Source organism: Stigmatopora argus, chromosome 1 (genome assembly GCF_051989625.1).
Source record: "Stigmatopora argus isolate UIUO_Sarg chromosome 1, RoL_Sarg_1.0, whole genome shotgun sequence".
In the NCBI taxonomy this organism is placed as follows: domain Eukaryota; kingdom Metazoa; phylum Chordata; class Actinopteri; order Syngnathiformes; family Syngnathidae; genus Stigmatopora; species Stigmatopora argus.
Genome location: NC_135387.1, coordinates 20900747 through 20916765, shown reverse-complemented (window position 1 = coordinate 20916765; position 16019 = coordinate 20900747). Strand labels below are relative to the sequence as shown.

The window sequence follows — 16019 nt, the reverse complement described above, 5'->3', positions numbered from 1 at the left end:
AAATCATTTAGAATAGTGAGACCTTCAATAAACCTAGCAGTATTGATTCGATTACTACAAAAACATCCGTACATATTTATACTAAGAATCTAATCATTCTTATAGTATTATCTAACTATTACATTGCCACATAAATAATCAAATTTGAACAATATGTGTGAAAACCTAGGCCCAAAAAAAGTATCTGTAGCCTATCTTCATCTTTTTTTTAAAATTAAGTATAATTTCTATGTGATGTATTGACCTTATGCAATGTGTGTCTGTTTTTCTACTGGGAAAAGAATGTCCATAGTACACTTAATTTTCCATAAACAAGCAACCGAATTATAGGAAGGGAGGTCATTTTCTGTGCAAAATGACTAACCATGTAAAAGGAAAGAGGAACTGAACACATTAACTCTGGCTGTTGTCACACATGTAATGTCTCTAGTTAAGAACTTATTGATGATCATAGAAACCTGAAATGATAACCTGTGAGAGAAGGGAGAAATACAAACATATAATTCCCAGCCGCCATTCAAAGTAATTAATTTATGAAGAAGAACAATTATTTTTTTAGAAAAGTATAAGAAAACAGACTACAATTAAACAAAACAGTGTTAAAAAGACACATTAAATTACCTATTATTTATTTATATTATTTACTTGCTTATTTGCAGGCCAATCCAGTGAAAGATTCATCATTGAGCTGTGGGGGATGAAGAGTTGATGGGATTTGGATCGACAGAAATTCAAAGTCAAGAAGAAAAGGAGGAAAATATATTTAGGTAAGTATGTATGTGTTTTTTAAAGTGGTCTGATCTTCATCAAAATGAGCAGAATGAACAAACAAAATCTGCTTATACATAACAATACAGCTCAATGTATGTTTTCATAACATTTGCTGTTGTTGCAAATGAGACGTCAACATCCACCAGGAAGAGTTTTGGGCTATTTTTCTTTTCTGGTGCAGTTTATCAAGATGGCTCACTTGAGGTCAACATAACATAAACAGTTGTCATTTTATTGTAGTTCACCCTTAGTGACTTTTTGAAGCAAAGGAAACACAAGACAAATCCACGCACTTGACTGAACCTAAAACTCGGTGGTAAACCATTGTCAAAAGATGCATGACTATAACTGTAAAACTAAGCTTATGCGAGTTGTAATTTCGGGATCGCCGCCGTCTAACTTATTCTGCATTTGAGCACAAAGTGTAACAAAACAAACTAACCATTTGTGAACAGGCCTGTTTAATCAGTGACACCTAATCAGGCCTTGTTTGCGTACGTGTGTGCGGTCACACTCTGAGCACTTTGATGCGGCCATACTGAGAGATGGAGACTTGAATTTGATTAAAGAGATGCTGATCATTTAAAATTGTAGTATAACAAATACAACATACAAACACCAGTAAGTCTCTGAAAGAATTTACTGAGTCACATGATTTTGTGTCGAAAGTTATCTCCACAGAGTTTCACCGAATGCACATTCCAGAGTATCTGAAAACATTTGGTCCAGATAGATTCAATGTTGGGCATCCAATCTTTCTTCCCGTGGGAGGTATTTATGCAAGATTGTAGGGAGTAGAGTATTTTCAGTAAAGCATTGGCTAACTTCTCTGTAAGCGCTTGTTTTTGTTTCCATGGTTTTCTGAATACTGGTGCAAGTTTCATCCATTTACTCAGAGTAGCACTGCATCCAAACCAGCACAAGGTCGAAATAAACCTATCCTGATATCAGTCAGCTGCCTGATGGTGTAGTGGTTCATTCCCCCGACTTTGGTGCATGCGTGCGTGGGCTCGATTCCCGCGAATGGTGGTATGTATGATTGAGTGCGAATGATTGTTTCCCTCTCTGTGTACCCTACGTCTTACTGGTGACCAGTCTAGGGTGCAGTCTGCTCATCGCCTGAAGTTCAGTGGGAAGATGTTGGCAGCCGCTTGTGGAAATCTGAAGAAACTAAAGGCTGAGTTACCTATTAGCTCTTCTATTTTAAGCGTTGCTTCCCATGAGCCTTTGCCCACCGCTCTTTCTTAAGGAAACAAGGCAGAACTATACCAGCGATTGCAACAACAACGGAAAGTTAAGACTAATAATATTATTTTTTATGTCTTTTTTTTATAGGTCCGCGTGGTTTAAAGACAACTGACCTGGAGGACACCAGTGCAAAATTGCCTGAAGAGTGACTTTATATATATATATATATATATATATATATATATATATATATATATATATATATATATATATATATATATATATATATATATATACATATATACACATATATACATGTATATATACATATATATATACATATACACATATATATATATATATATATATATATATATATATATATATATATATATATAACTTAAAACTAAAAAGTTTTATTGGTTTATTCAAACTCACGTTCAATTAGAGTGAAGAGACAACTGCTACTATTTAAAGTGTCTATGATTAACCCAAAATAACCATCTGTTGCGCTTGAGGGCATTTTATTATTTGTTTTCACGCTCTAGCATTAACCTGGAATGGCCCAAAAAGCTCAACCTCACTTTATTCCGAGCATTACACATTTTTGGACTTGCGTTAATGAAATTTCATGTTATTGTTATGTTTCTCAGTGCAGCCAAGCTTGAATGATTTTCTTTCCTAGGATAGACTTTTGTCTTGACATTCAACACCGCAGTCAAGAAGAAGACTGAAGACTTCAGACTTGTATGTGCAAATGTTTTACAAGTTCCTGACTTTTTAAAAATTTCTTCAATATATTTCAGCAAATTTCAAGGCATTGAATGACATTCTTGTGTCATATTTTCTTGACTTCATTTACATCTGTCTTTACTGTGTTACCATAACATATGGAATTCCTAGGAAGCATTTTTTTACCCTTCTCCTATATTATATATGTATCTGAGCAATGCAATCTTCCCCAAATTGTGTTCATCCTATTGGATGTCTGCATGCTAACTCCAATTTCAAGAGTTCTCATTCAAAGCATTTGCTGGGTTGAGTTTCAGAGGGTCGCATTGTTGATAGAAAATGCATTGAAATTATTTTATACCCAGTTTTAGAACAAGGGTATGTAGACTTTTTGGACTCGTGGAATGTGTGCTGGAATTGATTGACTCATCACGTCGTAAATCATCCCAGATTGGTCTCCTCGGCTCACAGGTGACCGATTGAGGATAAGCAAAATGGAGACAGACAAAAATGCTTGACATGTTAATGATTACTGCTTAAAAAACTTTCCATCAGGTGTGCAGGTATCAGTCTAATGGAGAGACTATTGGTGACCCCTGCTCATGTGCAGGAGCATGGTGCACATCTTCAGCTGCTGGAGAAAATGAGTGGCAGAAGAGCTGGCTTGTGTGCTTCTCGTAGCTGGCGATATTCCATTTACTTGCCGCAAGATGGTGCTCTCTGCCTTCATCCCAGTGAATCGCAGGCATGCAAAGTGCTCATAGTGAAGCTTAGTAAATAGCCTTTGGTACAAACAACAGCCTCACAGTTCTGGGGCTAATCTGGTTCAATCGCAGGCCGGACTGCGGCCATATTGCATGTTCTCCCTGGGCTTGTGTGGTTTTTCTCCAGATACTCCGGTTTCCTCCCACATCCCAAAAACGTTCAGGGGTGAACACTCTAAATTGCCGCTAGGTATGAGTGTGAGTGTGAATGGTTGTCCGTCTCCTTGTAGCCACCGATTCAGGGTGTCCCTCTACAATGTAGAGTCTACACGATGTCTGAAGTGAGGCAGCATTGAAAGACATGTCTGCAATGAGTTTAGAACTTGCTCAAATGTATGGGTGCTGAACTTCACCTGTGAATGACAAATTCCAGGCAGTTTCTGAGGCCGCTTTTCTGCTCCATGTAGATCAGGGGTCGGGAACCTTTTTGACAGAGAGAGCCATAAAAAAAAATCATATTTTCTAATGTTATTTCTTGAGAGCCATTCTCAGAATTGAAAAGTAAAAATACATGAAAATGTGTGATTGTTTTGTCATTACACCACTTTTAAAGTACAAAAAGTCTAAATTCTTTTGACAACATTGTTATACTGTTTCTAATAAATCATTATCAATGACATCATGCATGCAGAAGAGTAATGAAACACCAAATTATGATTCAAGTGGTGGTAGAGGTACTGTCAACGCCATAGTGACGCTCCTATTAGTGCATTCGGGACTCAACTCTATCACCAGTGATCTCCATATTTTACCTCTCAGGTTAGTAGAGAGCCATATGCACCCATGGAAAGAGCCACATATGGCTCCCGAGCCATAGGTTCCCTACCCCTGATGTAGATGGACAAATAAAGAAATGTCGTTATTTATTCATTAAATCTGTTTGCTTCTGGTCTTGTCAACGGCACATGGAGGCCAGTATGTGTTGGGCTGTACCACTGTACCTTTGGCAACACTTTACACAAGTCTACGTAGATTTCGCTCCTATGTGTATTCTGTTATAATTGATTTGCGCCAAAATATATGCATGAAGGGCAAACAAATTACAGTCATAAAGACCTAATTAACCATCATATGTGGCCGAAGCCCTGTTGGGATAACAATTTGTTTATCGTATGACCTTATGGCCTTTATTTTCTCGTAGATTGTGCTAGACAAATAAATTTGCGGCGGCCCGGCGGCTTGAGCGGTTGGCGTGTCGGCCTCACAGCTCTGGGGTCCTGGGTTCAAATCGTGGTCGGTCCACCTATGTGGAGTTTGCATGTTTCCGGTTTCCCCCCACATTCCAAAAACATTCGTGGTAGGCTGATTGGACACTCTAAACATCCCCTAGGTATGAGTGCTAGCGTTAATGGTTGTTTGTCTCCTTGTGCCCAGCGAATGGCTGGCCACCAATTCAGGGTGTCCCCTGCCTCTGGCCCAAAGTCAGCTGGAATGGACTCCAGCACCCCCCACGACCTCAGTGAGGATAAAGCGGTTCAGAAAATGAATGAATGAAAAAAAAATACACTTGATACATTTAGCAAATTTCATTCTGAATAGCTGCCCTTTTTCGTTAGTGTACAATGTGATGGAGATCTTTAGGAGGGGGGGGGGGGGGGGGGGGGGGGGGGGGGGGGACTATTTTTGCCTCCTTTGTTGTCGTGACGACAAATCAAGTGGCAGCTCACAGCTGCTTATTGGCGTGAGGAGGCTCCGCCCCCCGGCAACCACGTGGCTTCTTCTCGAAGGCTCCCCCGACGATTGCCTGTTGCTTGGGAGCTCATTGCGGGCAGCAATGTACTGTCCGCTGTCCATGCCACACTTTGCTCATCATCTGCTTGTCGGGCGATGGGCAGACGTGATGGGGACAGCCGAGGCGCGATGATCACCGGTGACCGCTCCGAGCTCGGCTGCCGGCAGGCTTCTTCTCCACAGAGATCGGGCGCTCCCCGTCAATGCGGGCCGGACACCGACATGGATGCTGCGGGCCGGCCAGCGATGGAAGTGAAGAAGCATCAGCACAAACACAACTTGAAACACCACTATGAGCTAATGGAGACGTTGGGGAAAGGCACCTACGGCAAGGTGAAGAAGGCCGTGGACAGAGCAAGCCTCAGGACGGTAAGTGTAGGATGGTTATAGTATTGTTATAAGTGTCTTTTAACCAGAAATCTTCAGGTGTTAGGGACATATATAATGACCTCACACACACATGGAAGAATGAAGGATACATAACATTGGAGCGGATTTCAGCCTGGTTTGTGAGAGTATTTTAGTGGGGGAAGAGTGTTTTCACCAGATCATATGGCTCGGGAGCCATATGTGGCTCTTTTGATGGGTCTGTATGGCTCTCCGCGAAACTGTGAGGTAAAATATGGAAACCGCTGGTGAAACGATCAGATAATATGGCATCAGTGTACCATTTTAGTTACACTTGTGTGAGTGTTTCAGGAGCGTATATAAAAGTTTCACTTGCTTTACTTTCCTAACAATAACTTACACTATTTGCACCATGAAAAAGTTCATTTACAACTGCAAAAATTACCCAATGGGGTTTGTTAGTGTGAAGTAGTCCTCTAACACACTATCTCTTCAATAACTAATAATAAATACAATGCCTGACCTTTGCTGAAATGTATTCTTACATACTCTTGACTTTTAACTTTTATAGCAATTGCGAACAACACACTTCCAGGAATTATTCCTATGTTTACAGACGCTCCACTCAGACAGCGGCACATTTTCTGGCAGAATATTTGACATACTACCTTGCATGTAGTGTTTGTATGCAGGTGATTGAGCTTATGTTTAGGATGCAGCCCTTGTTTCATTGTGCTACCAGGGAGAGATGCCTTTGGACTGACTCACGTAGCACTTGAACATGAGGATAAACTTTTCCACAATAGATCTACCTCACAATAGACTATGACTCAACACACCATTTTGCCCTGTCTAAACATTGCATTTAAAATATCAAGTCTAAACACGGAATGTGCTGCCAGATTAGTAATTTGATGTGATATCTGCCCTTAATCTGTTGCCGTGCCGCGTGAGGAAGAGACTGCATCCACCTCTGATGCCTTTCAGCCTTTGAGGTAAACAAAAGTACCACGTTGGGGATAATCCTTTTTATACATAGACTTAACTGGCACAATTCCTCCATTCATCTGCTCGATGTATTTGAAAAAAGATAGGCCATTTATCGGAAGTCTGAGTTGCTATAAAATGAGCTTTGCAGACATGTTTGTGAGTGAGAGTGGGCTAAGTGGGTTTTGGTAGGGCAAGGAGGGTAAATGCTGAATTCCTCGCACCACTTGTGTGCACATACCAAGGATTCTTTGCAACAAAACGGACATTATTTTTGGAAACAGGACTGAGGGGGCTGCCGTTTGATAGTGGCCATGGGGAGAATGCAGTAGAGGTCAGTGCTGCTGTTGTTTTAGGATGTACGCGTCACCAAGTTCACAAATAAAAGAGCCATGACTCGTATTAGGTCATCTTTTTGTTAAATCGCTCATACGCCCAACTAATGTGTCTTTGTATGTCAGGCATCTTTTTAGGCTTATTAGAACACAATGGCAGTGTGACATTTTAGCATGTTATGCTGGAATTGTGTGTTTTTCCACACAATGAGTGAAATACATCATGCTGATGTTTAAACGACCAGTAACATTTTACAATAAGATTTTAATCACTTAGTACTAACACAACACTGACTCCATGCCTCTCTCTGACTTGGGTATAGCTTTTAAACAATCTAAATATCTTATTACTTGTGCATCACTAACACCCAGATACAGTTCCCCCACTTGTTTATTCCTAGCTTACATGCCGCACATTATGATGAACAATAAGATATTGTTTGTTGGGCAAATACTTTAGAGGTCACACTGAGACATGACGTATTTTTCACACATTTTCTTCCACATGAGCTCACGTATGTTCTCATTGCCCTAAAGGCTCAACAATACCTAGAAATGTATCACTTCTTCTTGTGCTCTTAATTCAAACACAATAATACCACACGAACACAGACTGAAGTGGCACTGTGAGCCACCATTTTCACATTTTGTATTTGTGTCAGAAAAGATGAGCGAGCAAGTTAAGCGTCCATGTGATCCTAGCCCCCTCCCCCCGTCTTTTCCGTCATGCGTCACACAGCTGACCGCCATTTGATACCCTACGTGTTAGACCCATTATCTAAAATTCCACTCTTCTAATAGAGATGCATCATTAGTCTGGATGCAAGAACCAATTAAAAAGACGTCCAGACGTCCAGTCGTTGCACATGAAAACAATAATTCTGCTACAGCTTTGAAAGGTCACATCGGTCTCTGGTGAGTGTTTGTATGGTTATATAAGTGACAGGGGCGATGGAGCGTGTGAATTGTGCCTCAAAATGGCTCGGAGAGTTATGTCTCTCAGCTGAGAAGGCCGAGTTAGGTCGCAGAGGAAAGGCTTGTCGTCCCATGGGAGACTCGTGTCCTAATCTCACTCGAGCCCACAAGATTAGACTAGTGATCCCACACTAGGAAAATTGGCCTTGTTAAATTTGTGCTGGAATATAAGAAAAATCTAAATACTACACAGGTTATGTGCAAGGATATGCTCAGATTCCTCATATTTATATGCTGGTTTGAAATGGAATTATCTGTGATCCATATTGGAAAAAAACTGACATTGCGACTTTTTGGGGGCTTCCCATATATTGTGATGTTAAAAATTGATGAGTTGAATAGCTCTGTTTGAGAAGACTTTAATTGACTCACCGTGGCCATGTTCTATTCATATAATACAGTTTAATCCGGGCTAAAGGTTCATCTGTGAACGATGGAAGGATCTTTTTCAAAGAGGTTTCGGGGCTCATGTTCAATGTCTAGCAGGGCTTTGCGTGTCTGGGTCCTGGTTATGTGTTACATTGTTTCATTGGGGTACAGTAAGCACTTAAGATTAAGGAAAGTCGTGTGAACGCACACAGCTGTCAACCTTCTGTCGCTGAGCGTATTCACATTCACCACCAAAGCTAAACCCTGTAATCACCTCTAATACGCAGGGATTGTCTTTATGTAGACGTAAGCATCATCATATCTGTAATATTCATTTATATATCATTCTTTTCGTCTATGTGTTGAGCTAACCATTCAGCTGTGCATACAGTATATGTGTTGGAATGTGATTTCTGTGTGTTAATGAAGAAGTTTTATAGAGGAGTAATTAATAGACTGATAGGTCTTCCCTGTAGTAAAAAAAAACAAAAACAAAAAAAACAAAGGGAAACTCACCTTTGTGTAGGTTCATTTGGCTCACAATTACTATATTCCTTCGGTATCATGACCGACCACATTTTTGTTTCTCAACAAACGCTATCATTGATGACATGTGATACTGTTTGCTGCAGTGACAAGCTATGAGATTGTATGTGTTTTCATTTTTTAGGTGGCCATCAAGACAATCCGCAAAGATTGCATCACAGAAGACATTGATAGAATTCACATGCAGAGGGAGATTGAGATAACTTCTTCTCTAATGCACTCCCACATCATACGCTTTCTCGAAGGTGGGGTTTGTTATTATTTTAGTATATAACAAATACTCAACTGTAAGGCCAATGAACTGCAAAAGCCTTATATTAAATGTTGTTACTATTTGTTGTTGGTGATGAGCCTTTATCCTATGTGTCGACATTCAAATGTTGGACCCATATGCTGTTATCACCTTTAGTTTTATTTGCCAATAAGGTACCACCAATACTACAAAAATAATATTATCTTGATTACTGCTCATAAACGTAACTAACCTTATTAGGGTTAGTTCCTTTTTTTAGCAATGCATTACACGTTATCTATTACTCTCAGAAATTGTAATGCTTTGTATTACTTTATCACACCCTGAATAAAGTGATGAGATATATTACTAGTTACTTTTTATTTTTCCCTTGATTTTTTTTCTTTTTTTGAGCCAAACAAAAACAGGAATATCATTGATTTGAATAATAAAGAATGCTGAGTCTTCTGGCACCAGCTATAAATGAAAAGCATATAGACGTATTGTAGAATCACATCAATGCATACTTCTATTCCTTTGATTTTTATTGATCTGTGACCTCTGAATATTTAATGGCCTTTGCAGTTATATTTTCTTGAAGAGTGGTATTAATTCCAAATATCTCCCATGTTTCGATGCAGTGTTTGAGAGCCGCGATAAGATTGTGATCGTGATGGAGTACGCCAGCAGGGGAGAGCTGTACGATTACATTCTGGAAAAGAGGAAGCTTTCGGAAACAGAAGCCCGAAGCATCTTCAGGCAAATCACCTCGGCTGTCCATTACTGCCACAAGGTTCATACACACACAATGAATCAATGTATATGTCAACTTGAACTGTTGTGATTTAACACGCTAGGCATGAGAACAATTACTGCAGCAGATGAAGTATTCAACCATGCAAGCAAATACAGTACCACCAAATCTGCTAAATCCTAATCCTAGAAAAAAAACTTAACTTCTGTTCTCTCTGGGTTAAGAACACATTAGGCAGAGATTGTATGCGTGCAATCACACACTGACACATTTAACAGGCACGTTTTATTTAATCAGCTTTAGTTCTCCTGCCATGGTTGCCATAGGCCCCTCAAAAGACTCGATTCTTCATTGGTTAGTGTAGTTCTATTTCTATTCTATTCTATTTCATAACCAGAAACGTAAACTGATAAATTTTACTGAGAGTATTTACAAGTGCAGGGAAGTTTTTGTGGACGTTAGTGTCATCCCCCTTCTCTTTCTCCTAAAATAGACATGTTCCGGTGTGAATTTATTATTAAACACTCTTTTAAGACGGAAGCACGGAATGATGTTGCTGAGAGAATGAAAATGTTTTACAGTGGATTCATTTTAGATTTATCTTGAATCATTCTTTGGAACGTATTCATATTATTTATAAAACCTAAGCAACACAAGTGTTGGTGAACTTGTTTCCTTGTGCTAATGTGCTTCAGATTTCATTCTGCTAAAGTCATTGTCAAGTTCTCTCTACTTTCTTCAAATTTTGCCCCAAACTTGAAAAGGGGCCCCGATCTTTTCACCGCAGGAACAACTCAAATCCTTCCAGTTTACAATTTTATTGAAGTTTATGGTGATAGGAAGTGATTAGGTTGAAAACCTTAAAGAAGGGGGAAAGAAGGAAGCATGTGACATCATTCAAGTTTCAAGTTACTATGGTGATCAAAGTGTTGCTCTTGAGTTTACTAATAACATCTTGAATTTACTACAGAAAAGCAGGAGAGCGTTCAAATGATAGAGTGGAAGTGAATGGGTACATTAACTGATTGAGTAAATCAAACACAAATATTCACTTTACAGAGATAGGTCATAAGAGTAATCCAAGTTAAGGGAAAATACAAAGAATGCAATTTATGGTTGTGAGAAACAAATTAAGCATCAATCACCTGGCATCTAGGTGGTACTTATTTTATCCTACCAGTTGCGTGTGATCGGGTCTGAAGGGTATTCCTTGCTCCTTTCAAGGCTGGACTCTGAATTTTTATATCCTGGCTCATGCCTTATGATCTCAGGCAGGAAATGAGGTGGGGTGACTTTGATTTGGGTTTTCTTTTCTGCCCCCTGTTGGCCTGGAGGAGTGGCAGACATCTTCTCCAAAGTTGACTTGACAGTCATACATTTTGTACAGAGCGGCGTCTGAGATCACTGGTCATTACTTGACCCTCAAGCAGCCAATGGTCAGCGTTCTTTAGTCGTCGTGAAACAGAACTTGAAATAAATGTATAATTGAGATTTACCTGTGCAGGAATTACTTCAAGTACCAGTGGAGAGAGCCCATGCGTTAGTTGCGAGCCACAAACCACACTTTAACCTGCCAGTTAGCTGGACCTCAGACATGTCTGGATTCAGCCAAAACTGATGTTATCGACAGCAAGGAGAATGTTAGAAGATTTTACACCATGTTGGATCTGACTTACGTTAGGTCTGCATGTTGAGAGAAACCTTATGTTTACAGCATCTATGTTTGGGATGTCTTGCAGAATGGGGTTGTGCATCGAGACCTTAAGCTGGAGAACATCCTTTTGGATCAAGATCTAAACGTCAAGGTATGGAACAGCAGTAGCAGCATGAATAATAAAAGAATAATCCTGATAAATTATATCTTTAAAGTGATATAGTATCTTGTACCTCCTTACATTCTCTTCCAGATCTGAAATACCATTAAATAAAATAGAACAAATAGCAAACATGATCAGTCACAGTTGTGTAATCAGTGTTTACCAACTAAAAGTTTTGTGAGAAAAACCTTTTGGCACACTACGCAAATCTACATATATACTGAAATAATGGAAATTGCATCTGATGTCAAAACGCAGCAATGAACTGTCGTGCTCCAACGTGTAGCACGTTGCGACGGAAACAAAGTGTTTAGTATTTATACTCGCGCACACTGATGATTGTGTGTTGAGTGCATGGAAATAATCTATTCTGATAAGGAGGAGCCTCGTTGTTTGTATACGACCTACGTGATTGTTCCATTACGTGACTGTGAGCCGTCACACCTCCTTCAACATCTTGTCTCATACATAGATGAGGGTTTTGTTTTTTGTTTGTTTTTTGTTTTTAACCCAGAACTTTGTGAAGGTTGAAGCATTTGACAAACACCTATAAACACACCAAACAGGAGTCTTATTAGGTCAAACAAAAAACAATTAGAGCTTTTTTACAACAAAAGTTTTCTCTTTGTAGCTTGCTGATTTTGGCCTTTCCAATCAGTATCAGAGAGGCACTCTACTCCAGACCTTCTGTGGAAGTCCACTCTATGCAGCTCCAGAAATAGTGACTGGGCTGCCCTACCAAGGACCAGAGGTAGGTCAGACAAACATGGACTATCCATACATGAGCAAACAAACATGCATTGAATAACGATAGTACATATGAATAAATACATTCTAGGATTTTTTTTTAAAGACGCCACGCACCATGCAACACAGTTTAACTGGACAATCACAAAAAAATTACTGTGGGCCACGCACATCAAAAGACCAAGACATTAAGAAGTGCATGATTTCTATATATATATATATATATATATATATATATATATATATATATATATATATATATATATATATATATATATATATATATATATATATATATATATGGAAGAAACCCAGCTGCAAAGAGAATACATTCTATAATTTAATCTTTTCTAGATTTCTATATTTTTTTAATGTACTTTGGTGTGACTTAATTCATTTTTTTAAAATTCTTAATTCAATCAACTTATATCAGTTGAGAATGGTAAGGAAACAAACAAAATTCTGGACTGCTCAGCTTTTAAAATGAGAAAACATTTGATGCACTGACCCCAAATGTATCATGCCTCATTTCATGATATACTGTATGCCTCTGTTTCCCAGGTGGACTGCTGGGCACTAGGAGTATTGCTTTATGCACTGGTATATAGCAGTATGCCATTTGATGGTGCCTGTCATTCCAAGCTTAAAGAACAGATTTGCCAAGGTCGCTATCGAAGACCCAACATCCCTTCAGGTGCACCTTTACACTGTCCTCCACATTGACTGTTACACACGGTACCTTCATGAGCGTCCAATTCAATTCGACGTCTATGCGCGTCCAATTCAATTTGACGTCTATGCGCGTCCAATTCAATTCGACGTCTATTAGTGTCCAATTCGATTCGACGTCTATGAGCCAGGACCCCAGAGCTGAGAGGCCGATGTGCTAACCACTCACACCACCGTGCCGCCCTTGGTTAAATCAATCCCAAAAAAACATACTGAACAAATGTCAACAAAACACTTACTTTCAATCAGCTGTCATGTCAAGACAGTCTTATAGATAAAAATTGCAACACCAACAAATTAATGACCAGATATCCATTTATTGGTACATTGTCTTGTCAATAGCACTTGACTTTTTCTCCCTTCCAGACGCCTGTGCGCTTATCGACTGGTTACTGACAGTGCGCGTGGATGAGAGGGCCACAATCGAGGATGTAGCCAATCACTGGTGGGTGAATTGGGGATACGAGGAGAGCCTCTGTGACTGCACATCATCATCATCACACCCAGACTGCGCCTCGCCCCTGTTGGCTCGCTACATCGACTGGCAGAATCGGCTTGTCAACAGTTTGGCCTCGGAGCCCGGTCGCCTCCCTGCGGAATCCAACTGTCAACCACTTCACTCGCATTACTTCAGCTTGCCTCTTCGGCCTGAGAGAGGGGGGAAAGTTAGAGCAGGAATGTCTAGCGTGAGAAAATCGCCCAAGGAGAACACCATCTCACAGACTACGCCAAGTGCGTGTGGTGCTGCAGCACAGTCTTCCACGGCCGCCTCCGAAAGGAAGAAACCCAAAAGTATTCTTAAACACCAGAGGAGTTTTGAATCGGTTTTGCACAGCTCTTCCAAAGAGGCTCCACCCCCGGGCACGGTGGACCCCAAGCTTTATCAAACACATGCACTTGGTGAGGTGCTGTCTGGCAGTCTGCTATCTCCCTGTACATTTACACAGCCTTCCTCGAAAATGCCTAAGAAGGGCATACTTAAGAACGTTTATGAAGGGGACTCAGGTTACGTCATCTCCTCAGTAGGTAGAGAGTCCAGAGAGAGTAATGACGCAGGCGCCCGCTCGAAAAAACAGAATGCATTTGTCCCAGCATCAGAGGACAGTCCAACCATGCACACAGAAGCAGTGAGAAGACGGAAGGGCATTCTTAAACGTAACGGCAAGTTCTCAAGAAGCCTGGACCTTCCAGACGAACAGCATTTACCACCGCCCTCCGATCGGATGACATTCCCAGGTACTTTGCAGCAGTTCCTCCAGGCTAAAATAGGAGTTGATGACCATCACAGCCGGCCCTCCAGCGTAGTAAGCGAAGACAGCCTTTTCTCCAGCGACTCCTTCGACTTGCTGGACCTCAGCACGCAGTCACAACGCAGTCTTTTTCCACATGGGGTGCAGCACACTGCATGTAGCTCAGAGGAGGACCTGAGAGGTGAAGCATGTGAAAGTGAAAGACATGAGTTCAATTGGTGATGACACACACATGTGGTGGCTAATTTCAGGAGCCTTCATGGGGAAATAAATGACAGATTTTTTTTCTTCAAAATACAATGTAGTATATGGTTAGACTATAGAACTGCCTTCGAGTCCTCCAAGTGTAAAGCACATTTTCTGGACACTTTTGACTTCCTCGAACGGAGAATAGGTCACTGGCAAGTGCACTGTACTTTCCATGAAGGCACTGAGTTTAGTGCATGTATGGTCAAGAGATACTTTAGGTGGGACATCTTGACACCGGTCTCAAATTAGAATAAATTTTCCAAACAGTTGCACCTTTGCTCCGTTCTTTTACAGATTAATGCCAATTTCACAGACCTTATTGTATGATTCGAGACAAAATATATTCAGGAAACAAGTAGGAACTTTTTTTAACCTTTACAAAGCATCAGAGGGCACCTGCTTATTTTTATAAATGAGCATTACATGACTTGAGTTTGCCTCAGTAAACCATGGAGAAAATCCAGTGCAAATGCGTGTCATTGTATTACTTTTTTGAGAAATACATTTTTTTTCACTATACTACAAGCATCTAATAAATCACTATTTCAGTTGTTTTAATCATATGGTTAAAGTTCTTTTCTGTTAACGTGTTAAGCGTCAAATTGAAAATTTCAACAAATGATGTGTCAACATCCACAAAAAGCTGGAACTTCATCCCTGAATACCTAATGATAGACTATCAAAAGATAAAGGCAGATCTGCAACACAATTGTCGAGGATTGGTGTGGCTGTGTTTCCGTGTCATGTAGAGAGAAACCATTCAGTGCATCCAGTCCCTCTAGTCAAAGCAAGGTAGGTCGTAATGGTTCCAAATATTTCATGTGCTACAATTGTTGAGTGCCATATGGGTACAGTCAGTGCCAAAATACTGAATATTTTGTATATTCAAGGAAAAAAGCACAGTATGTATACATAGCGATATACAGTACAGTCACATCACTGACAGTGTATGTACATATGCCTCGTCTATGTACTTAACAAAATAAAAGGTGAAATAACTTAAAACGTCTTTTATATTCTATTTTCTTCAAAGTTGTTTTACACTCTCTTGGCATTCTCTCAATGACCTCCAAGATTTAGTCAAGTGAGATGGTTTTCACTTCACAGGTATACATTATTGGGTTTAATCGGTGGAATTTCTCACTTTCAGAATGGGTTTGTGACCTTCAGTTGTGTTGTGCAAATGGTTATAATATGACTGTTCAAATTCATAATATGAAGAAACAAAGACCACTTAGCCAAAGAAAAAAGATTGGCCATCATTAGATTAGTAAAACACCAGAAATCAACCTTGATGGATTTTTTATTTTTACACTGGTTTTGCTGGTGCAGAAACCAGTAAATGCTGGATTTCTTAGCAGGGATATCTATCGGTGAGAGAGACAAATACTATTTATGTCACTGAAATGGACAAATAGAATACCCGTCATTAAAGACGTATAGTATTCGTAATATGAGAATTGAGGACGTGCACGAATACACTGTGGCACCCCCT

General features: G+C 39.9%; 1 protein-coding gene and 1 long non-coding RNA gene across 3 annotated transcripts; one reads left to right on the top strand and one right to left on the bottom strand.

The window, feature by feature from the left end:
• Positions 1 to 5171: 5171 nt before the first annotated feature.
• LOC144083525 (NUAK family SNF1-like kinase 1) lies at positions 5172 to 15082 on the top strand. 2 transcript variants are annotated; one of them, XM_077611471.1, is made up of 7 exons: positions 5172 to 5555; positions 8871 to 8991; positions 9620 to 9771; positions 11472 to 11537; positions 12181 to 12300; positions 12858 to 12990; positions 13392 to 15082. In XM_077611471.1, the coding sequence occupies exons 1-7, from the start codon at positions 5283 to 5285 to the stop codon at positions 14495 to 14497; spliced, it is 1971 nt and encodes a 656-aa protein (XP_077467597.1). In that variant the 5' UTR covers positions 5172 to 5282; the 3' UTR covers positions 14498 to 15082. The 2 variants fall into 2 exon arrangements, with proteins under 2 accessions (XP_077467597.1, XP_077467604.1); XM_077611478.1 differs by lacking the exon at positions 5172 to 5555 and adding an exon at positions 6285 to 6529.
• LOC144083537 (uncharacterized) lies at positions 10535 to 11651 on the bottom strand. The gene is made up of 2 exons (XR_013303576.1): positions 10910 to 11651; positions 10535 to 10591 (listed from the first exon to the last, which is right to left on the bottom strand). It is a non-coding gene; the product is annotated as an uncharacterized LOC144083537 (long non-coding RNA).
• Positions 15083 to 16019: the final 937 nt, after the last annotated feature.